The sequence below is a fragment of the Anopheles nili genome, chromosome 3 (genome assembly GCF_943737925.1).
Source record: "Anopheles nili chromosome 3, idAnoNiliSN_F5_01, whole genome shotgun sequence".
Lineage (NCBI taxonomy): Eukaryota > Metazoa > Arthropoda > Insecta > Diptera > Culicidae > Anopheles > Anopheles nili.
Window position 1 is genome coordinate 72483120 of NC_071292.1, and position 23715 is coordinate 72506834.

Sequence of the window (23715 nt, forward strand, 5' to 3'; positions counted from 1 at the left end):
CGACCTGTTTTGGAGGCTCGCCTAGAATCGAGTTCTTTTTTTTTGGTTTCCCCGTTCGAATTCTTCCGCCATTCGCCATTCCGTGTGGTGGCAAACAGCTTGAAAAGAAATTTCTCCCATGCCACGGGGTATACGCTTACGGGTGGCAAACCTCCTGCGCCGTGCCGATTATTCATGACGTCCAGTTTTAGGTCTCTGGGACGGGTTTCGCGCCGTGAGGCAAAGGTGTTCGCTAATCCAACGGAACACGAGCACCTTATGAACCGATTTCCTGCCAGTTCCTATTAGTTTTCCGCTCACCTTCCTGAGTAGGAGAGTGGTGTGGAGAGTGGAAAGACCTCGAGCCACCCTTCCAACTCCAATACCAAAGGCAAACGTCCTGGCCACACCCCGAGCAACGGATGCCAAAGGAACGTTCCGCGAAAGCAGCAAATTATTTGACATTAAAACGAAAAGTCATCAATTTGTCCGACAGGAACAGCACGTTTTTCGGTCCCTTTCAACGCCACCGAATGAGATTAGCATTATGGGTATTTTTTTCTTCTTCATGTGTCTAACCACGCTAGTTAATTTATGCCTCGTTGGGGATTAGCATTGAGGTGCAAACGAACAGAAATAAGCTAAGGAAACAAGCAGAAGACCCACAATCTAAATAGAAGTGGAAGGATGATATCACATATAGGCTAGATAGACAAAACTCTTGAAAGATAATAAGCATATTTTCTATCAGAAATTATGAAGCAACTTAATTCTTATGTATGCGCTTTGCCAACCGTGATGGAGGTTTTAAAAGTCATGCTCTTTTGTGTCGTAGTGAAGAGCAAAAAAAAGCTTATTTATATCTCGAACTCTAGCAAAAACAGACATCTTGAAAATCCTTTCCACATCCAGCTCTAGCCCATACACGACCACAAACCATGCTTGGAAATCGGTGGCGGATTCGCTGGCCAAAAATCAATGAAACCTGCCTTCATGGTGCGAACCCAGGCTCGAGTAAAAATCCCAATACAATGTTTACCAACGGTGCACTGGGAACGGTGGAATTTTCATTTACTTCCCCATCCATGCGACCACCACACGCATCAATCAATTCCATAATCATCGATTCACTGCAGCACCACGACCGAACGCGTTCGCGCCCCATTTGCTTTCTAATGGGTGCGCTAACTGTCGGCATTACTGTGGCGTTTTCCCGAAGCATTCTTGGTAATTGCGCGAGAGCAAGAGAGAGTGAGTGAAAGAAAGTCATAAAAGAACACATACACGATTTGTTACAAAATTCCCCTCATCCTGACGGGAACACCATCGTCTTGCTGGTTGGCGTTTAGCCTTTTGGTAAGCAAATTAAGCTTCCACTCCCTTGCTGCATTACCGTTACTATTTATCGAAGACCGATCGACCTTCCCCTCGGCAGCTGCTTTGCCACCTCTGACCTCCTCGAGCACGGGAGCAATCAAAGCTATATTGTAACCAACACGTGTCAAAACGTCGTCACGGGTTGCTGCGTTCGGTTGGCTTTTCCCTGTCAGGCCGTCCTTTGAATGGGCCTGCCTTCGGGGGCTCCATCCGCAGTAGGCGATGCATTTACGCACCCCTTCGAATGCGAATGCCGCTTGAACAGAATGCACCCCCATCGGCTGGGGGTGCGGGCTTATTAATTTGTTTCTCTAAAAACAATCGAGCCGCGTCATGAATCATGCAAAAGCGACCAGCGGTCGAAGAGGGTGAGAGCAACGCGGGAAAGACGGAAAAAGGTAACACCAAACAAAGCACCCCCACGGTCACGCGCTTCCTGCAATGCAAAGGGTCCTGAATCAAAGGGTCCCGTGTAAAATGGTTTGATTGAGATTTTTTAACACCCTCCTGGTGCCGGTTTCGGAGGGGGAAAACCGACTCGAATCACCTTTTTCCTGGTCTGGGAAAACCATACCACACCGCGAGGAACCCGAGCGTGGCCGAAAGTCAACCCGGGAAGGTGCCAACGGGCGATCCGGAAAAGCGAAAGAAAAAGGAAACGATATCCTACAGCACACATAGCCTCAGCTCTCGCACTATTTGCGCTGCAAATGGAACGGTAAACATGGCGCGACCGAATCTGGGGGACGCAGACACACGTTTCTTGTGGTGCTCTCTCTCTCTCTCTCTCTCTCTCTCCTGAAGGTGTCCTGACGAGCGGGAGTGTCCTTGGCCGGTTCCGGTTCAAAAACCTCACGCCAGTTGCACGATACTTCGGAGACCTGAACCCGACACACCATCGGCGTATCTGTGGTGGACGATCACCCGCCAGACATACGCTTGTCAGTAACGGTCCCTAGTCCTTCGGACTCCAGGTTGACCCCCGACTACTGAGCATAAGGGCTCAGGAATATCGTCAAGGCGCCACACGCCCGGAACGAATAGCCTCGTGATCCGGCTGGGGTTTGCCTCATGAAATATTCATCGAATTTTAAGGTTAAACTCATGTCGAGGGAGTTGAACGAAGTGTGAGGAAAAAAGAACTTCCTCTCTCGTTCATTTCCCGGACGTTTTAGAACGTCGCACACGGCTGGGGACTGACCCCAACCAGCGAGGTTGGAGACAATTATAAAGCCCAAAAGTCAGCTCGCACCCTCGCACCAGCAGTCTGGGATTAAAGATCAAGTGCCGAGGGTGCTCAAGGTTAATACAACCAATATGACTTGGGGTTGGAGGTCTTTTTCTTCCTTAGAATGATTTTCTGTTTCGTTACGAAATGAGATTAAATCGCACCTTATTTTTTCTCCCAAAACTAGTACGCACGTGAAGATAGTTGTGTGTTGTGTACGAGATCTTATCCAAACCGTTCTGCCTAATGTGGATCTTTTTTGTTCAAATAGAAAAAAAACTCAAATATTAAATCTTTCCCTCGCGACTCGTTCGAAAGATGGATCCGCTTTCCCGCTCTATCGCTTGTGGTCGTGTTTAGGTCCCGGCGGCACTAATTAGCAGTTTTCGTGCGGCAAACGCTAGCGGGAAACTAATTAGCCGGCAAAGTCGCACTCCGGAAGCCAACCGGAGGAAACCGGAAGCCATTCACAGTCGCGGATGCCTGCCGGCGTAGGGATTGCATTTGGAATTTATGTTCAAAAAGGAAAAAAAACATTTCACAGGGACATACCTTCACCAAGGATAATACGTAGCTCGTATAAGATGGAAGAAAGTAGGCTTTAGGTTTTAAACAAACACATCTCTCCTGACGTCGTGAAGCACACAGCAACAACGTAAAAAAACATGGAGGATAAAGCTGTTGACGCCATGAATAATATGCCACCGGGACGTGGTTGCGGACGCTTAACATCCGCATCCTTCCGCACCTTTTGACACCGCAGAGAAAATGATCTGCTGGACGATTCGAGTTTTTTTTGCAAAAAAAAACAGATACCCAATCTCAACACCACCATTCGCATGCATGCATGGGCCGTGTCTGCTGTGTTTGCTGTGTTTTGCATTAATATTCTTCGTTTCGTATTTTTCGCTTGCCAAACGCTAGTAGCCCACCGTGCCCGGACGGAAAAGCTAGCGGCAAATGAAGGAAAATGATGGAATGAAGCGTGGACGTACGTAAATGTAAAAAAAAAACGAGAGAGAGAGAAATGAAAACATGAATGCAAGAAATATAAAGCGTTTAATTAAATTTCCGGTGCGAGTGCGCGAGTCGGCCTGCCGCAAATCGCACGACGGTTTCAATATGCTGTACAGGGGCCAGGGCACAGGATTCTGGCCATTTTTTTTTTCGCCCCAAGCCCTATGAAATCGTGGGTGGAATTTATTTTTGCAAACGCCAGCCTTCCAACCGTAGACCGTCAAAGCTGCCGGCGCGAAAATGCGGAAAATTGAATGCGATGGGGGTTGCGAAGAGAAAAAGAACTATTCAACGCCATGGTACGATGGCGTAATTAGCTACCGACCGGAGGATGGGGAAGAAACACGAACAAAATGGCGTATCAAAACATTGGCATTACCATGGAAAAATAGATGAATGGGTGTGCTAAATACAGCAACGGAAAGCCAGCGAAAGGGAACAAAAATATCGGTGCTAATATTACGGCGAATCGCACGACATAATGTGTTCCGGAGGAAGTGGTTGAAATTGAACAATTCTTTTTATTGTATTTTTTTAACATTTTGTTTCAAGAACTGAACTGTTATCGAAGGAACCTTTTCAGATACATTTAAGCTATTTCAATCAGAACAAGTTACATATATACGTAAACATATTTATGATGTTATTCAGAAGAGCATGGACTTGAAGTGAAACCATATGAAATACATCATAAACAAATCATTCAACAATTGTTTCCTGAAGTCGCCACTTGCGCCTGGTAGTATGCAATCCGATCACATCACAATCCTTTTTAGGCATCCTTCGGCAGGTCGCCAGGAAGTCCTAAATCAGTACTCAAACCAAGACGCCCCCGCCTATTTCACCTTCGCATGTCTCCCGGCAATAATTCTCGGAAATCGGACCCCAAACCCATCGACCCGTGTACGGGAACACGGTCCTTCGAGCACGAACCATCGCCCGAGTAGGCGCTAGCCGTCACAAATCCTTCCCCGGTGGTCAGCTCGTATTTATCGTGCTGTTACACCGCGTGTTCGATGGGCCGGAACCTCCGACGGTCTATTTTTCCGCCGGGATTCGATCCGTGGGCCGGTTGAAAGTGAATCGTGTTCACCAGATCTTATCTCTCTCGTCGACCCACGCCAGCCGTGGTCCGTTCTTCTGACGACGTCGCAACACTTCTTGAGGAGCTTATGCCTACGGGCTCACGGTAAGCCGTACAAGAGGTCTCGATTGCGTGTCACCGTATGCGGCCAGGCCAGAGAAGAGGGGTCGATAATAAAGAAATAAAAATAGTACAACCTCGAAAGACGGCCCGGGTGTTCGAAGGTAGCTCCATCGGGAAAGCTTGCCCTCAGTACGCGGAAGCAGAGACACGTGGGCGCACTAAGGCCCTGGTGCTCGAAAGGATAGCAGCGCGATAGGCAACAGGAAGCAACATAACGAAGCCCGGGAGAAGTATACAAAAGCACCTCCAACACACTTCAACGCAAGGGTTTCAACGCCCACGTTACACATCTACTGAGCTGACCGTCTCGAAGACAGATGACCCACTAACACCGGGACCAGCAGTGCGAGAAAGCGATGGAGCAAGGGATCGATTAGGTCCAACAATGGTCTGGCTCCGGGCTGAAGCCGAGGTCTGCCGCGGACAGCCAACAAAAGGGGTTCTCCAACACCAAAGTCGTTACTTTTCTTCCTTTTCCGAAAGCCCTTATCGCCCTTACACGAACGCCACCCAGCGGCACGAAAGGCTCCGGAGGTTCCGTGGGTTGGTTTGGCCCCGTAAAGGCACTAAATAAAACCTCGGCCACACAACAAGTAGGAGGAAATGGGCGTCAGGAAACAGGAAGAACAGGAAAATACGGAAAAAGGTGTGAAATGATCGGAAACCGGCAACAAATTTAATCAAAGCGGGCCCTCCGTGGGTCGCGTTTGGGACCGCGGAAACGCTTCGGATCCGTTCCGTGGCTCCGCTATGGCGTTTTTTCTTGGTTTTAGGTCGAGCAGAGGGCTAACTTCTTTTTCCTTTGGAGTTTTAGGACCATTCCGAGGCAGGCTTTGCACCCACGGCAGTTCACTCGGTTGGAACGGACCTTGGCGCAAAGAAGGTGTTAATTATAAGCTAGAACCAACACAGCGGCAGTGGACGAGTACGTTTGTGATTTTAAAAAAAATGCGTTGCATAGAACGCCATTACCTAGTGGTTGAGTTGGTTTTCCACTTTTCACTGATTTTAGATCATTTCATCATTGACATTGACTGTTATAATGTACTTCTTCAAACACCTCAGGTGGTCTAACTCTCTGGAAATGACTGCTGCGCAACTTGACATAATGTTTCAGGCTTCTGAGGCATCAAAGATGGCGTCGATTTGAATTATCTTGTTTTTAAACTACAGGCTCTATCTCTCGGCGTTTGGTTGCACTCCAGCACGAGCATGTCCAGATTAGAGCTAATAATTCTTTGCTTATCATCGTTCAATTCTAGAATCGTTTGGATGATGTATGCATGCTCTAGAGGCTCCGTGATGACTTGCAGGATGTGTTCATCCGTAGATTTCCGCATGTTGTCATAATCGTGTCGTAATTATCGATATATACCATGAGCCCTGGTGGTATGTTTTCGACGTCACATTCAACCGGCAAGGGGAAAAAAGTAATAAAAATCAAAGCATAAACCCAACAATTCAGTCCACAGCAGGACACGCTCAACCTCGAATGACGTCTTCTGAATCGCGCATATTTTTTCTTTCCTTCCACGCACGAGCATTATCCTATTTATCTCCAATTTTCCAAACAAAACTTCCCGCGCCCTCCCGTCGAGCTCGGCACCGATTTACTAATGATGAATCACATAATCCGCACAGATTGAATCGACCGGATCGGCCAAACCTTGAGGGTGGAAGGAATAAAAACCCTCCTCACCCCAACGGCCCGGGACAAGCTGCTCGGAAAAAGCGCCCTCCTCGAGCACCGGTGGCTGCTAAATTGCGCCGAAACGATGCACGGGGAAGTGGGTGTTATTATTGATGATGTTATGATAATTAGCCCTTTGTTGAGCCACCCCCTGTAATGGTCTCTGCCTGAGGTTGCCCACCGCACCGAGGGACTATTACTGTCGCCATTAATTTTTCCCGAGGGTTTGCGCGCTTCGATGAGGCACCACCGATCGTTCGGGACGAATATTCGGGGACTTTTCCACCGCGCTTATTTTGGCAAAACCTGGCCCGTACCGAGTAATCCACCACGGGTGTGTCCTAGCTGCGTGTGCCCCTTGAATTGTCGACCACTTGTCGAGCGCCCCGAAATGAAGGGTGAACCGGGAAGTAGGATTGCTCGTCCTTATTTTTTGGTGTTTTTACACGCGGTCCGACCGCTTAGCTGAACACGGTTTCGTCTAATTTTCTGGTTTCTTCACCTGGCGTGTCGGTCCGGGGCATGATTAATGTGCTTTAGTAACGAACGGAGTGAAATCGCAGCTTCGAAACGTTTCTGCCGCTCCATCGGTCACACGGTGTACTAATAACGTTTTTTTTTTCTTTTCAATTTCATCCTTCTCTAACTCTCGTCTGCAAACCCCAAAACACAGGCTCGGGACAGATCCAGCTGTGGCAATTCCTGCTCGAGCTGCTCAGCGATTCGGCGAACGCCACCTGCATCACCTGGGAAGGCACGAATGGCGAATTCAAGCTCACCGACCCGGACGAGGTAGCCCGGCGCTGGGGCGAACGGAAGTCCAAACCGAACATGAACTACGACAAGCTCAGCCGAGCGTTAAGGTATGTCAAGCGGTATGCAGAAGCACCAGGGACAGGAAATCAGGGCAGCATCGCACGGCGCGACCCAACATAATTTATGCTTAATGTTCTTTTGATGTCACTTTTATGGCAATTTTCACTCAATTTACTTCTGTCGTCGAAAATTAGCCACAGAACCGTACGAATCGACGTTGCGGCCCATCTTCGGGTCTCGTATCGAGGACACGCGAGGGACCGGAATCTGGCGGGCGGAAAGGAGCGAGTCCCTCCTTCTCGTCGTCCTTGTCCTCGCGGCCATCCTTAGGAACCGAAACCACTCCGTCACCCTCGGCAGTCGGGATTCGAGAATTTGGGATAGAATTAGGATCATCGTCCGTACCGCACATCCTTGTGCAGGAAAATCCTCCCAGCAAGGACGATTTTCCCATCCCAGCCCACCCAATCGAAGCGGGTGAAGGGTCCGCACCGAAGGGCAACAAAAGAAATCATCACAGTAAATCAAATTGTCTTTAACGATCGCCGCCCCCGTCATCAATCGAGGGGCCGAACATCGCAGAACGCAAGGACTCCGCACGGCGGGATCACTGGGACAGATGATGGTGTCGCTGTCCCGCTGCGTGACCGGTGCGAGTCCGGTGGGGTTGTCTTTTTTTGCTCGCGTAAACATTTGGCCTTTGACCCGTAATGGGATTAGCTTCTGCAAGGATAACGGAGCGCTGGAATCGCCGTATCGGCGGGTTTTCCATCATCGAACGGTTGATTGGAAGGAAAATTGGATCGGAACCGGTCGACCGGAGCACGGGCACGGAGCTGTGTTTTATTATTCAGCAAAACAATTAGAAGCCGACCTGGCGTGAGTGTGATTGCTTATGTTCTATCCACGTATCTCGAATGAGCGAGTGTTTGGATAAAAGTGTAACAAATCAAGCAAAGGTAATTCAGATGGAGCCTCAATCAGCAACTACAGAGAACGTATTATTTGAGAAAAGTCATATTTTACATGAACATGCCGTATTCCTTTGACTGGAAAAGTCCTGGCATCCTTTGACTGGAAAAGTCCTGACATCATCTTGCTGCCTCAATATCAAGCTTACTGCGAAAGTCCTGGAAAGGAATTTCCGTTCGCTAAGATCACCAGAGTTGTGCATTTCATCGGAAGTACTTCTTTCTAACTTGCAACCTGTACTTTGCACCTGCACTTTTTCAACCCAAAGTAATGGATGTGCCGATGTTAAAACTTGCCTTCTTGGGAACGGCAATTTCCATCACGTTCACAAAGTTATGATATCCTGCTGCAAGCTGCCCGATCGATTGCACTCTCAATCGGTGCCGGATTGAAAAATGAAGAACTTTCTCCTATGCTCGTCCTGTCGGGTGGATGAAACTTCGAATCGATGGTAAAATTACTAACCGGCTGGTAGGGAACCGGCTATGGGAAAGATTTTGCCAATTTAATCAACTGTTCCAACCGAAAACCCAAACAGATGGCCATTCCCCAGAACCCGAAGCATACGAGCGGGCGTCTTGTCACCTTCGTTCTTGGGAAGATTCGAAACCGGCCCGCTCGGGAGCATATTTTATCGGGTTTTATCTAATAATTTCAATTTCGTCGCTCGCATTCAGCCGTACGAATGATTGAAAGCGCACATCGCAATCCCAACCCACCGGGTGCCAGCGTTTCCGGTGTTGGCTCGTTCCTCGAGCGACGTACCGCCATCGTTCCAACGTTCCCTAGTTGGAAAAACTCGTGCATCTTTTCGGTACCCAACTGCTGCCCGATCAGATACCGGCTTCCCTTACATTCCATTAATCCACCGCTGTGCAAGACCATCCCCTTCTGGTTGTCCGGAACGAGTCGTTTTTTTTTCTCGTTCACTTCATTCATCTCTCTATCGCACCAAAAATGGCCCTTTGCCGGGCTTGCTGGAACCGCCCCATCTTGATGGAGCACGCTGCCCGATCGTGGTGCTGGAGTAAAATGCGAAGCTCGAACCAAGCTGCACGGTAACGATGGCCATCACACCTCACGACACCCGCCAACACGCTGGAAAGGGACTGACCGTGTCCTTCGCATAACTGACAGGACCTCGGTAAGCGGGACTGGCGCGCGAAATATGCTCACCGTAACGAGCCACGTCGGGGACAAGGGACGCCCAGCGGGAGGATTCATGCAATCAAATTTGTAAATTGAAAAATAACAACATTTTGATTTAGCCGAAATCTAATAGACTTCTGTGTGCGCGCATTCCACCGGCGTTGGCGTAAAAGGAGCCGTTCAACGTGGGTTGCGATGCTCCGATAGTGAAAGACAACTTGTTTGGTTGGGATTTCACTCGGGACTTGCGGCTTGGCACTTCTTCGGAAGGACTAAACAGGCTGCTTGCTATATTTACCATCGTTTTGACGAGTTAAGTATTTTATATGGGTTTAAATTCAATTAAAATGGAAGACGAAATTCTTATATTAGACTCACTTAAGAATTTTCCGATGAACTTTATAACACGCATATGCATTGAACAGAACGTCGAACAAGTTTTTCATAGAATCAACTGCTAGTCTACAAAATGATCCTAAAGTAACTCATTAATAGCTCTTGATTGAATTAAACGTCCTTTAATCGCCAAAACATAAACAGAACGCTGATGTACGGCAATAATTTGATTCAACGAATTATAAACTGCCTTATGCTTTCCACGTCCCATGTCGACACCATCCCAGCATAGCCAGCTGCTGGCGAAATTGAATTTGCAAACATCAAATTATCGATTCGGCCCGTTTGCCGTACCCAAGCGCCGGAGAAGCCAACTGTTACCTTCTGCTTGATGTCGCTTTATTAAATCACAGCCATAGAAATTAAAATGCCATCTCCCACCGAGCGTCACCGCCCTTCTTTCGGACGATTTTTGTCAATCGACCACCCGTCGGTCCCGTCGGTGAGACTCCGTTCCGTTACACTTCTGCCGGCGCTTGCACAACGATGGAATCAAACACATTTCGTCACATTTTGGGTAATCGAGGTCCTCCGACTCCTGGGGGGCAAAGGCGACTCCATCGTCACGGTACGACGAACCGCTTTCGAAGAACAACGACGGAGTTTTTCGACACCAGCGTCCCAACCCAAGGGAGAGATGACAATGGCAGGTTTATGGGAGTGGGCGAAGGCAATTTGTGGCAATCCCTTGGTCGGGAGATTCGTGGAGGAGGCTCGAGGACGAGATGCTCACTTGAATATGTATGTACACACATTAAACCACTCGAAAACGCCCCGGAGTGCTCAGAGTGAAGTGCGTGTGTGTGTCAGTGGCTGGGTGGAGACCAGTGGCTCGAGTGGTGCAGAAAAAGATAGCTTCTTTCACGCATTTGCATTGCACGGATGAGTGACAGCAACACGCCCGGCTCATTTTGTGCCACCCCATCGGGAGGATGCTTTTTTCCGCGTGTTATCCCTGAGGTTGAAACCCGTCGCCATTAGCATGCTGGTGGATGATGATGCTCTGATAATAATGCTGTGTGAGTGGAGCATAATCTCGGCTCTGGGAAGCCGGAGGAGTCGAAGTGAACTGTTGGTGGTTCCTCGTCCGAGTGACGCGTACGCGTTTAATGGATGTAATTTTGAGCATTTCCATCCTTGCGCGAGATGTACATTTGTGTCCTTGTGGCCGCTTCAACTCCAACACGTCGAACACGCGGCGCAGAAGGACACACAAATAAGCCCCAAACGATTCTGCCTGCTCTCGGTGACAGTTGAAGAAGTGTACTTTTTTAAATATTTACCTATTGGCTTCTTTTCTGTATTGGACTGTATTTTTTCGCTTTAGGCCATCATTTTCAGAAAGCATTTGCTAGGTTATTTCTTGGCTGTCGATACGTTTTTCCTGACGTTTCCCTTTTCTAAGGCAATCAAGTTTAGTTGGATTGCTATTTTTTATTGCTACGTTCGTCCTTTTAATGGCAACATTGGTCATATGTGGAGGTATGTTTGTTTGGCTGTAGCCTTTACCTCGATTTGGCCTCTGTTCCATATGCCAATCACTTCGTGTCGTATTACCATTTCCCATTTGAGTTTGTACTGGATTCTCGTTCTCGAAGCCTCTCCGAACAGAGCGTCAACGAGCGCAATGAATTGGGCAATGCGAACGACAATGTTAAGTGTGCTCTTTTTCACACACAAAAAGTGGAAACAATCGAGGACACACACTCGCGACGTTCGGTCTAAAGGCGCCAATAAAAGCCACGTGTCGGGGCGCCATACAAGGCACAGATCTAGCAGGCGTTTTTGTTCCTCGAACAAGCTGTCATCTCGCTTTTTGACAGTACGCACCCCGTTTCGTCGATAAACAGCGCCGTCTGGGAAGAAACGGTCCTTTTTTTCTACTACTTTTCATCAACCCCAGCGCGATTGTCATTCTCGTCTGAAAAGCGCTGAAGGGAGAAATAAATCGACCGACCCCGCGACCCACTCGTTTGTGCATCCCATCAGAACGGTCTGCCTCCATAGGGCTCCGAAAACTCGAGCGTGTCCATCGGCGGTTACGTTACGATTTGTGTATTCCATAGGCAATCGCACGGAATTAGCCTGCCGTGCCTATCGCGCACACTTCTTATCGAAACCGACAAATCGGAACATACAACTTCACTCCGAAGCGTTACGCACCCGCGCCTTTCGCGCGGAGAAACGGACGTGCGGTCGTAAACTGCCGCCTTCGCAACACTGAAGGCTCCACCACGAGGGTGACCAAAAAGGTGTATTTTCTCCGGGCTTGATTGAGACACTTTCTTCCACCCCCGGTGTGTAGGGGGTTTTCTTTTCCTGTTTTTTCTTACGTTCTTCGTTCCATCGTCGTCGCTATTATTGCCCTTTATATCCTTCGGACCGACCGCAACTGGCCACACGTTTCTAATCCATGGTTTCGCTTCTCTTCTTTCTGTTGTTTCTTTCCGCACGTACACCGAAATAAAACAACCCACCACCACCTTCGGACGGCAGATATTACTACGATAAGAACATTATGACGAAGGTGCACGGCAAGCGGTATGCCTACAAGTTCGACTTCCAGGGGCTGGCGGCCGCGACCCAACCGCAGACGGATCCGACCTACAAGTACCAAAGCGACCTGTTCATGTCCCCGTACCACCACGGGGCCAAGCTGAGCTCCTTCATGAGTCCCCACCACAGCATGACGTCATCTTCCGGTAAGTTCGGGCGCACGGGCAGGTGATTACCGGGAAAGTGGAATGGGGCGATGGGGGTGGGTTTAGTTTTCCACCGTCGATTATCGGTGAACGGAAATCGGGCGCTCTCGGGACACTCGAATTTTATGGCGGCCATTTTCAAGGGGAGGCACGCCAGCTCGCCAACGGCTTGAGGGCTCGGTTTTCCAGCCTCGGTACGAAAATCTAATCGCCATTTCGCACTCAACCGTTTAAAGATATTTCCTTTCCCAATTTGGCTTATCGCTCGCGAACGTTCTTCGGTGGTGTGTAAAAATAGCTTAACCGACACATTTCAACGACTGGCGTCACAATCTGGCCCGTTTCGTTATGGTAAATAAAAACACCGAAGAGCTTTCTCGCAACGAACACAGTGTTTCTATCATATTTTAAGAGATACTAGTCGTTTAGGTAAAGAATCTGCTGCAAAAGATCATCTACGATACGGTAAATACGCTTTTGCTCGTATTTAGCACAGCTCGTTTAACTGTTGTACTAAAACTGCCAGGGAAAGCAAATTGTGAACTTAGTAAAGGTCACTAAGTTTTGTGGAAAAAGTTTTGAGAAAACATGAAGATTATTTTCAGCAACAGAAATATGCCCTTATAAGCCAAACTCAAACGACATTCATGTAAAAAAGTGAACTCATAGTCATGCCGTTTTTTTGTAAAGAAGGTCTCAAGCAGGAAGGAAACTTCTTTAAGACAGCAACCACTTAAATAAGATTCGTAATATTTATCAGAAATTGTCTTCAACCAGGCTCGGTGTAAGTGTACTTCTTTTGGTTAAGTATCCATTTTGAAGACAAGGGATAATAAATGGCTATTGTTCACATCAGAACAGTGAGACTTGATTACAAGACTTCTTTTTAGATCCTTTTGGTATCTTTGAACGAATTTTCGTGCTTAAAAACGTTTTCTCGTCAGCTTCTGGGGTGTTGTTTGTTAAATAATCAACAACCATAAGGCAGTGTGGGTAGGCTAGGAAAAATGGACCATTTCCCATTCCGAATCAGCGTGAAAAATTATCTCCCAAGATTGCGTCAAGTACGGCAGACCGGCAGAACTGAACTTCCGACCGAAGATGTGGGTAAATCGATGCAGGATTTTTGCCATCGATTTTACAACAAAACTCCCATTCCATCCCCTGCTAAGGACAACCCCTTGGTGACGCTTGCGTTTTCGAACTCGAGCCCCATCGACACCCACACGCAGGCCACTGTTCGTAGCTGTGTGTGGTAGTGCGGATGCAAGAGCGCAGAGATGGGCATTGTGGGGACCAGTGGAGGAGGAGGGGGGAGAGAGTTTACCGTTATCGGCACCATCTTGTGCGAGGGAGCCAGCAAAAGGCTGGCAAGGAAATCCCCTTGGAAGGCCGTATCGTGCCATCCCTGCCCAAAAGGATCCCCGCGTCGTCCTATGCACGCCGGGCTCATGCGCATCGTGCAGTAACGAAAGCCGAGAAGCGCGTCTCGCACACTCGGGTGTGTGTCCTTCCGTGTCGGTGCCGATCGTGCTCGCTCTTTCCCTCTGGAGTGAACCGGATGTGTCCGTTTCGGTCACACCCGTCTGCCATCGCACTCCGGCACGGGCGTGATCAACGCCGGTGGTTGGTACGGTTTACGACAGGATTTTCCTTCCACCAAGGACCCGCCACACGGGAGGACGGAGGGCCGGGGGGGGAGGGGGTGGCAGCGAAAGGAGGCAAATGGCGAAATGGCGGCGCCGAAAGGAAACTATCGCCGGTGCAGGCGGAAAAACTCAAGTATCATCTTTTCCGCTCAACGAAGCGCCAATACCATCGTATCGTTGCCTCACCACTCGAAAAGGACTCGAAAGGACTCCTTCAACACGGGTCAACCCACGTAGCTAGGCACAGCAAAACTCCCACACACACACACCCGACGGGTGGTGCCGCGGAACGGAAGAAGAGGGACAATTTTTTCCTCCTTTCGACCTTTCCATTTGGAGTTCCGTTTTCTTTCTCTCTCTTACTTTCTCTCTCTCTCTTTCTCTCTCGCTTGAGCTTGTTTTTTTGCACCCGACCGACCACACCCGGTTTCCGTTTGGGTCCCACCTTGGCGGCAGGCCGACAGGAAGGCGAGTTGCCTCCCCGGAAAAGCGTGGAAGGGCGAAAAAACTTCCCCCCGGAACGGCGGCGCGGGAAGTGAAACCGTTCTTTTGGTCTAATTTTTGCTTCCCTAACTAGTTCCGTTTCGGAACGGCTTGTTTGTTAGAGGCTTCCGAGCGGTCGGTTCACCTCCGTGCCGGAGTTTCCGCCGTGCTGCCAGCGTCACCTCGAGGAGGTGGAAATTAATGCTAATAAATTTTTAGCTTGGACCGCACCGGTGCCAAAAGGCGGACGCGTTTTCCTGCCGGGGACGGGTGCGGGTTTGTTTGCAGCGTCCTTCGTGTTTGCCTGCTCTCGAATACCTGGCCCTTTAAAATGACCTTAGACTGGTGAAGGTTAAACTGTGCTGCAACCGGCGCCATTACGCTCGATGAAAGCAACAAGCCCAGCCGATTCGCAATTAAACGTCAAAACCCGTGACAGGTGCGATTTATTCATTTAGCCACAGCCAATCATAAAGTTCAATTAATAATTCAATTTGGCAACGGAAGTTAGCTCAGCCTAATGTGAGCAATTGCTGCTAGGTGCTCCATTAGTAGAATAAATTCATTAACGTCTAAGCAATTAGAATGGTGCAGTTAGGAGGGATTTTTCTGGTGCTCTTATACTAACAACTGGTACATTGTTTGCTGTCCACAGCCTCCATCTTCCCATCGGCCGCCTCGTGGGGCAATTGGGGAAGTCCGGCGACGAACCTCTACCCATCGCACACGATGAGCCACGTGACGCCATCGCACGTCGCGCCCCATCTGGGCTCATATCCGCACTACGCATGACCAACGCCAACGACCACGTCCTCCAGCCATCATCATCACCACCACGCGCAGGTCGACAACTTCGATCTGTACAAGAAGCTGACGCCGTACGAATAATAGCATCCGTTGATCCCGCAGCAGCAACACCAGCACCAGCACCAGCTCCTGCCAGCCCATCATCATCCGCATCAGCCAGAGCTGTTCCACCAGCCGGACCTGGTCGGATACCCGCGGAAGCCCGCAGCGGATGCTGTGCTGCGGACGACTACGCGTTCGGTGACGTGTGATGCAGAAGAACGACCCGAAAGTGCGGTGCGTGCAAGCGCGGTGGCCGCTGATCATACCGCCACTACTACCCCGAGCAACACTGCAACTACTATCGCTACTATCAATACTACCCAGCTAGATAAATGTATTTTAGACTACCTAAGGAATGTCTCCACTTTTAAATGAAGCGACGCATCGAACACCGGAGGTATTCGCGCGTGGCCGTGGCATACTTTTTAAAGTAAAAAAAAGAACCCCAACTCAAACCGATCAGTGTATAATTAGCAATATCCTTGTTGTAACGTCACGCCGGATGGGACACCCGTTGGTGGGCTTCCGGGCGGGAAAGTAAACATATAACGTATAGATAAACTAAAGGAAAACTCAAATCCTAGATAACGGACACTTGGGCGTGGACACCGACACTATGAGCAACTCACCAATCCACTCTGTACAATGCGTATCTAGTCTCGGTTGACGTTCATGGACCGATCGGCAAAGTCGTCGGTTAGTTACCTTTTTGCGAAGTATTTAAAAACAAACCCTAATTGTAAGGCTAATCGTTGTGCTAAGTTTCATTAAAAATAGATACACGTAGGAGAGAAGGAATAACAGGAGAGTGATCGAAAATAACGATAACGCCAGAGAGAAAAATACTACAAACCAATTCCCGCTAACAATTCCCACCAGTGCACTAGAGACGCGCCATATACAATTCTGTATGTTTTTTGTCCTTTAGTTGTTCCATATTGTTGTAAATATTATGCATAAAATGACCATTGCTTAATTTATTTGTATTGATTGTATTTTCCGTTTCTTAACACCTTAGATCGCGAAAGGATGATCGTGAATATATACAAAAGAATGAAAAACAATAGGAAATGAGAAAGAGGATGAGAAGAGAAAGAGAGAAAGCGAGAAAAAAGAAGATAGCAGAGAGAATAAGAAATAAAGAGACAACTGTAACCAATCACAGGTGCGAAATAACAAATCTAGTCTTCTATCAAAGCAATCGTATGCCGGTGAGTGGTTCTGGAGTAATCTATTGAAAATCGCGGAAAAGAAATGTTCAAATCAATCACAAAGAAACACATTGAAATATAAAACAAACTTTTTGGAAAACAAAAGAAATCAAAATCAGCATTTGAAACCCCATTTTTTAACACTAGTTTGAAATAAGAAACCAAAAATATAACCAAAACTATTTGCAAAGTTGATGTCATGGGTAGAGGGAAAAAAACGAAACAAGCAGAAACGTGTAATCCTCGTGAGCGAGCTGAAACAAACTAAAAGCAAGATCAAACATGTTACTAGCAAGCAGAATGGATACAACTCAATGAAATTATAAGAAAGCGAACAAAAAAAACAAGCAAATATTTATACATATAAAGACTGTGATAGTTAACGACACTTGTTACAATTTTGTTCTTGCAAACAACTTTTATTCGAAGGCGTGCAAAAAGTAACCCAAAGTGAAGTGGAAAAGTGAAGTGGTAAAACACTACAAACATGGAGGCCAGCGCCACTTCTCCAATCGGTGGGCACATACGCTCTCGACTTTCCTCAAAGCGTTTCTCGATCAAGTTTAGATTCGGTTTTGTTTTTGCGTACTTCAATTAGTCTCTCGGATCGGTAGATGAACGAGGTGTAACGTGGGGCGGTATTCCGGGATGCAAAATATAAATGTGTGTAAATACTAAGTGTACCGTAAATTATCGATGTGTATATTTGAGCTAGTCAAAGGAGAGTTTAATCAGAACGGTTTGCAACGTTAACTCGGCGTCAGATCGCTATTATAACACTTGGCATGAGAATGCAATAAACAGTGATCTCACTGGTTGTCAACTTCTGAGGCACACTCGATGTAAATAGACTCCAAACCCACGGACCTTGGAAGGACTCGGGTCTCGGGATTTTCACGACAGAGCGCTCACTAGGATGGTATAGCAAAGAAAGCTTGCCACAAATCGGTGTCGTACATAAATGTGTATTTTCGAAGCATGTCTCAACGGCGGCGGGATTCCGAGTCGCAAAAAATAAATGGTGCACTCGTGTTAGCAGGGTTTTGGCCATTTGCCCGAGCCATAATCCGCAATGCAACTACCAAAACGATAATCGATCGTATAGCCTATAGTTGTGTATCTCTGATATGTGTGTATAACATCTAAGTTCAATCATTGTCTTCATATTAACGGCAAACTATACCAAAAGGACATACTGTACATTCATTCAATGGACCCCGCCGTCAAGATGCGCGGTTAGGTCGAACGAACGAACAAACAACAAAAAGAATAACTGAATTAATAAAATTCATATAAATGTTTCAAAAATCTCTCAGAATTACATCTTTTTCTATGTTGGTGATAACTTATACATCTAACATCCATTTTCCATTAATAAATCAATTTGAAAAAAGGGACATCTACTATATATGTACAGGATAAATTGTTAGGATATTATGTATCTTTTTGGTATCTACCGTAAGGCATGTCTACAGCATTTTAACATTGATTATAATTAATACACTCTAGCAACACAGGCTCTTCTATCCTGTGAACGAACTGAAGGAAGTACAACAGTGTATTTCTTACGGTTATCGGCTTACGAACAACGGTTATCAGTAAAATGACTATATCAAGTGCAGGGTCAGTGTTACTCCAGTATCAAACCAGTTCTAGTTCAATATGTTGGCCAAGAAAATGTGACCTTCTTTGGGTCACTCTGATAAGAGTAAAAAATGGAGTTAAAACAAAAATCCGATTTAATGATTGTCAGCGGTTCGTTCACCTTTGTGGTGTCAATCCAACAATAATTCAATACTTTTATTTTATTTGGTTTTTCTTTCCGTCTACCGAATTTAACACCCAATGAACATAGTGATGCATTATTTCTTAACTTTGCTAGAAGCATAAGCGATTAATTGTCGAATGGCAAACGTGTTGTGAGTGTTCAAAATGAGTCAATCTGGCTCAATCTCCAGAATGGTTGAAACATCTCAATTCGCAATACATTAAAGAGTTAGTAGTAATTTAGGAATCACTCTAACTGATTTCCAGTTCTATCAGTGACAAATGGTTGGAGCGCGTTAGTCTCGTTTCTTTGACAAAGGCACCTTTGGAGGCCTTCGTAGGACTACCAACGCAAGCAACACGGGAACAGCAACAAAAAAGCACACTACATCGATGAGGTACGTCTTCACAAATCCCAACTTCAACGTTGGCGATTGGAGCTGCGTCGCATCCGGATGGCGCAGAACCCATTCGATCCACCAGACCGCTCGAGCCAGGGGCTTCTCAGGTTGATCACGGAACAACGCCGACTGGGCGGCCATGTTGGCGCGATACTTCGGATCCTCCAGTACGTCCCTGATCGCATCACGCAGCTGATTCGTGGTCAGCGATTGAAAGGACACGCGCTTTGCCACACCCGAGCGAACGCAACGTTCAAGATTCTGAAAGGTTTTCGAACAGTTTTCATTAAAAACCCATACCGTATGGTTTGAGGCTTGGCGCTACCTACCCGGTGCTGGTCGGCGATGAATGGAATGCCCACCATCGGCACACCGTACCACGTAGCTTCGTGTGTGCTCAACAGACCGGCGTGCGTGATAAACGCTTTCGTCTTCGGATGCGCCAGAATATCATTCTGAGGCATCCAGGACTGCACGATCACGTTCTTTGGCAGTGGAATGTCAAGGTTAGTCTCGAATTTCCACAAGAAATGATAGTCAGGAAGTTGCCGTAGTGCTTCCACGATCATGCGTTGCCTTTCACTGCCGAGCTGATCACTTCGAACATTTGTACCGAGCGAAAACAGGACTGCTCCCTTGCGGCTACCATTCACAAACAGCTCCATCTCGGATGGCAGAGGCTTCGGCTCGCGTATCTGCAGTCCACCAACGGGAATCGCATTCGGTGGATACGCCTCCGGGAAGTCGATCGAATAGTGGATATTCACAAGCATGAGCTTCGAACGCTGGTGTAACTCGGGCGCATACGGAAGGTCTTCGTACCGGAAATACTCACGCATCATCGAGTCTATTCGCGGATTGGACACATAATTCCGATAGCTGTGGGAGAGAACGGAACCGTAGTGCTTTACATTTTACTAGCAGTGTCGGTGCACTCGTCCTTACATCATATCCGTTAGGCTTAAAAGAGTGTTGTGCACCCGTTGATAAAAGCTCATGTCAGAGTCATAGCTGAGCGAGTAGAACGGCACGTACGAGTAGAACTTGTGGCCACCGATTATCTCCGTCGAGTAGGGCGGATTGTTGAACGCAGTCACACTGACCAGAGGTGGGTAGCCGAACTTTCGCAGAAGTCCAAGCAAACACGGCCCACATGTAAAATCGTGCAACACCAAATCGAACCGAAACTCGTCCGGGTAATCCATAACCGCTTGGAGACCCTTTGATTTTAGCGTTCCTTAATGATCAAGAGAAACAAAAAAAATCCCTATTATGCAGTTATGACTGTCTTAAATACGTTTGCGCCACGCTCCATTACCGGCACACTCGTGGACCACGAAATCTCGATAGAACGAGACGACACTTTTGAAAGGGTTTTCGTTCGCCATTTCGAGCAGATCTATCGAGTCTGGGCCGTTGTAAAGCGTGGGGTAGATCTCCTCCAGATGAACGTAGTGTATGTTGCTCGGTTGGTTGGTTTCAACGTCCGCGGATAGTATCGTCAGGTTATGTCCGTTTCGGGCAAGACCTTCCATAATCGCACGGTTCCTGCAGAGGGCACAAAAAGAGCATCAAATTTGGTTGTTACCAAAGCGTATTCGTCGCGATCGTCTTACCATATGTGATGGCTGGGACTGGCTACTCCCATCAGGCATAGTATATTGGCTCCATTCACCGCCAGACCGAGAGACAACAACACTGCAAACACTAACGCCATCGAATGCATCGAACGGTTGAAATAGAATCTGTTCGTCCATCCAAAGCAAGCAATCAACGCTAACTAAGCGTCGTCTAATAGACCACGGAGTCCCCAAGTTCACTGCTTCACCAAGACCTGCTCGAATATATCAAATTTGGGTGACGACCAGCTTCACATACACCACTAAATGGTGCTAAAGATCTAATTTATCACTTCCCAGCCTCGAATCCCTTGCATTTTTATTTTCGCGAACGTTATCGCCGAGTCATTTTTGGGACTCCGCCAGCTTCAATCAACCGTGCGAGGGAGAAGTTCTCAACAAAGCGTTGTCCTTGACAACGCATCACAACATTGACCCCACGGTCCATTACCTAGCCCAGTTGCAATCACAGACCCCAATCAACGTTGCCCAGATAGGCTGACAAAACGTGCGCATAAAACATATCACGGAACGCACGGTAGCAACATCCGTACAACGCTAACCGTGGAATCGCTTTAGATAATGACCACAAGTTGGCGCGCGACTATCTATCATCCATCTGTCACTTTGCGCCACATGATAAGTGCGCATTAAGCTGATAAAAATGTCTCCTTCGTTTAATGGTTCTTCTTTATTCATTCTTCATTACACTTCCTTTGCCTCTAACCAGACTGGACGGGTTTCCACCCACTGCCTGGTTGGATTATACAACCCAACTCTCAGCTGTTCGTCTGCTTATCAAACAGCAATCATCGTGCTATAATAAACCCGAAGAATCAAAACGATGCAACGATGCCTGTTGAATTTGATAGTAAACGTGACGCCAAAGGCAATCACTCGAAACCATTAAACAAATATCATGCCAAGGTTTGCATCGCAGATCTCCTGACGCACATTTTGCACAATCACGCTGCCAATTGAAGTACCGACCAGTAGTGCAAACATTGCCATTCTAGTTTACGGTGTGCACGTGATTACCGCGCGGCAGAACAACTGTGCATCTCAGCTCAGGAGGCATCTCAGCTGCCGCAGCTACCAAGTTATTTGGTTCTGGGCAGTCTAAGCGATAAGATGGCTCGGTGGTTGGTGAATAACGTGCTAGTGTTGCTCATTGGGGTTCTTCTTCCGGGCGATCGTGGTGGCAATTTCGCGGCCGGTGCCAACATTCTCTGCCTGATGGGAGTTCCCAGCCCCAGTCATCACATTTGGAATCGTGCCCTGATGGAGGGATTGGCGGCTAGGGGCCACAATTTGACGATCGTGTCGCCGGATATTGAGGTGAAGCAGAAACCAAACCTAACGTACATCCACCTAGAGGAAACGTACGACACGATCCACGAGGGTGCAACAGCGATCGATTTCTACGAGATGGCTCAAGCAGGAATATTGGAGAGTATGAAGATCTTCTACGACTACGCCATGTCGATGTGCATCGGAATACTACGCTCGAAGGGTTACCAAACGATCATGAACTATCCGAATGACTACAAGTTCGATTTAGTGCTGTACGATTTCACCTGCGGTCCGTGCTTGATGGCGCTGTACCACAAATTTGGCCAGCCACCAATGGTTGGTGTAACGGGCTTCAACACTCCCCCATACACGACGGATTTAATCGGTGGCCACAAGTACTATGCCTACGTGCCCTACTACGTCCTGGATTACGACGTTAGCATGAACTTTTTCCAACGGTTCTACAGCGCGGTCATCCACTGGATCGACTACTTGTTAGTGTTCAGCATGTCACCATGAGAAGAGAAAACAATTCGTTCATATCGTCAACTTTTCTTTGCCGTTACAGCTACCGGAACTACGTGTTCTTGAAGAACACAGACCGTTTAGTGCGGGAACACCACAAAGCAGATAACCTGCCGTACCTAGGCGAGCTGGATCAGAAAATGATGCTTATGCTGGTGAACTCCCATCACTCGGTCGACTTCCCCGAACCGGTTCCCCAGAACATGGTGCAAGTTGGTGGACTGCAAATCATACCCCCCAAACCACTGCCAGCCGATATCGACCGGTTCATTAGTGCCGGTAAGAAAGGATCCGTACTATTCTCACTCGGGACGAATGTGATGAGCAAGGACTTGGGACCGGAACGCATCAAGGCGTTCCTGCAAGCGTTCCAACAAATGCCGGGTTACAACTTTTTGTGGAAGTTCGAAAGCGATGTCGATCTGCAGCTGCCACCGAACGTCATGATGAAGAAGTTTTTGCCTCAGAACGATATACTAGCGCATCCGAACATCAAGGGCTTCATGACACATGGTGGGTTGCTCAGCACGCACGAGGCCACCTGGCATGGAGTTCCGATGATTGGTATTCCGGTGATCGCCGATCAGTATCGGGTAAGGTGTAACAACCATCACCATTCTCCCATGCCTATAGTAACGTGCATTTTAATGCTGTTTCTTGTCATCCTTAGAACCTCGCCAAATCCGTTCGAGCCGGTGTAGCCGAAAAGTTGAACCTTTGGGATCTCAGCGTTGATAAAATACGCAACACAGTACTGAAGGTGCTGGAAACACCTTCCTACCGGCAGGCCATGGACATTCGATCTGGCCTGTTTCGAGACCAGCCCGAAACACCTCTCGAGCGAGGTATTTGGTGGGTAGAATGGGCGTTGCGGCATCCAAATGCCAAAACCATCCAATCACCCACGCTTGAGCTGGGACCGTGGAAGAGTGAACTATACGATGTGAAGCTTACTATAGTGCTTGGCGTACTACTGGCATATTTCGCCTTGAGCAAGCTATTCCGCGGTTTGTTTGGAAAGTCATCACACACTAGCAAATCGAAGAAAAAAGTTCACTAGCACTTCAACATGTTTTTAGGGCATATACTACCAGGAATCTCTTAAATAAAACCGACACCCCATCAATTACGTGAATAAAATGCATCAGCCATGATGTTATTTAAACGATGCATCGTCATCTTTTTTGTTTAGGATCACATGCAATATGTTTACGTTAATACTAATTATGCATCATTTCCTGCACGGAAGGCTGATAGTGGCACGTGCACCACAGTAGGTAGCGGCATTAGTAGTAACGATACAAAAACCAATCATACGATGCCACTTTCTGGCTAGCTGTAATGAGCTGAAACAACCGCATCTCTTATAGCCAGTGAATAAAACT

The 23715-nt window shown here is 47.6% G+C and overlaps 3 protein-coding genes across 3 annotated transcripts in view; 2 read left to right on the forward strand and 1 right to left on the reverse strand.

Moving 5' to 3' along the window:
* LOC128723341 (DNA-binding protein D-ETS-3-like) overlaps positions 1-15457 on the forward strand; it is a 32616-nt gene extending 17159 nt beyond the window's left edge. Inside the window, exons 4-6 of the mRNA XM_053817069.1 lie at positions 7172-7361; positions 12328-12533; positions 15321-15457. Coding sequence (XP_053673044.1) covers positions 7172-7361; positions 12328-12533; positions 15321-15457 — 533 coding nt within the window. The remainder of the gene's footprint in view (positions 1-7171; positions 7362-12327; positions 12534-15320) is intronic.
* Positions 15458-18788: 3331 nt separating this feature from the next.
* LOC128725020 (UDP-glucosyltransferase 2-like) lies at positions 18789-20619 on the reverse strand. The gene is made up of 5 exons (XM_053818737.1): positions 20510-20619; positions 20212-20441; positions 19839-20130; positions 19223-19772; positions 18789-19154 (listed from the first exon to the last, which is right to left on the reverse strand). Exons 1-5 carry the CDS (start codon positions 20617-20619, stop codon positions 18789-18791), a joined length of 1548 nt encoding a protein of 515 aa, XP_053674712.1.
* A 1024-nt stretch (positions 20620-21643) lies between these two features.
* Positions 21644-23632, forward strand: LOC128725021 (UDP-glucosyltransferase 2-like). Its single transcript, XM_053818738.1, has 3 exons — positions 21644-22299; positions 22374-22923; positions 23001-23632. Exons 1-3 carry the CDS (start codon positions 21644-21646, stop codon positions 23388-23390), a joined length of 1596 nt encoding a protein of 531 aa, XP_053674713.1. The 3' UTR covers positions 23391-23632.
* Positions 23633-23715: the final 83 nt, after the last annotated feature.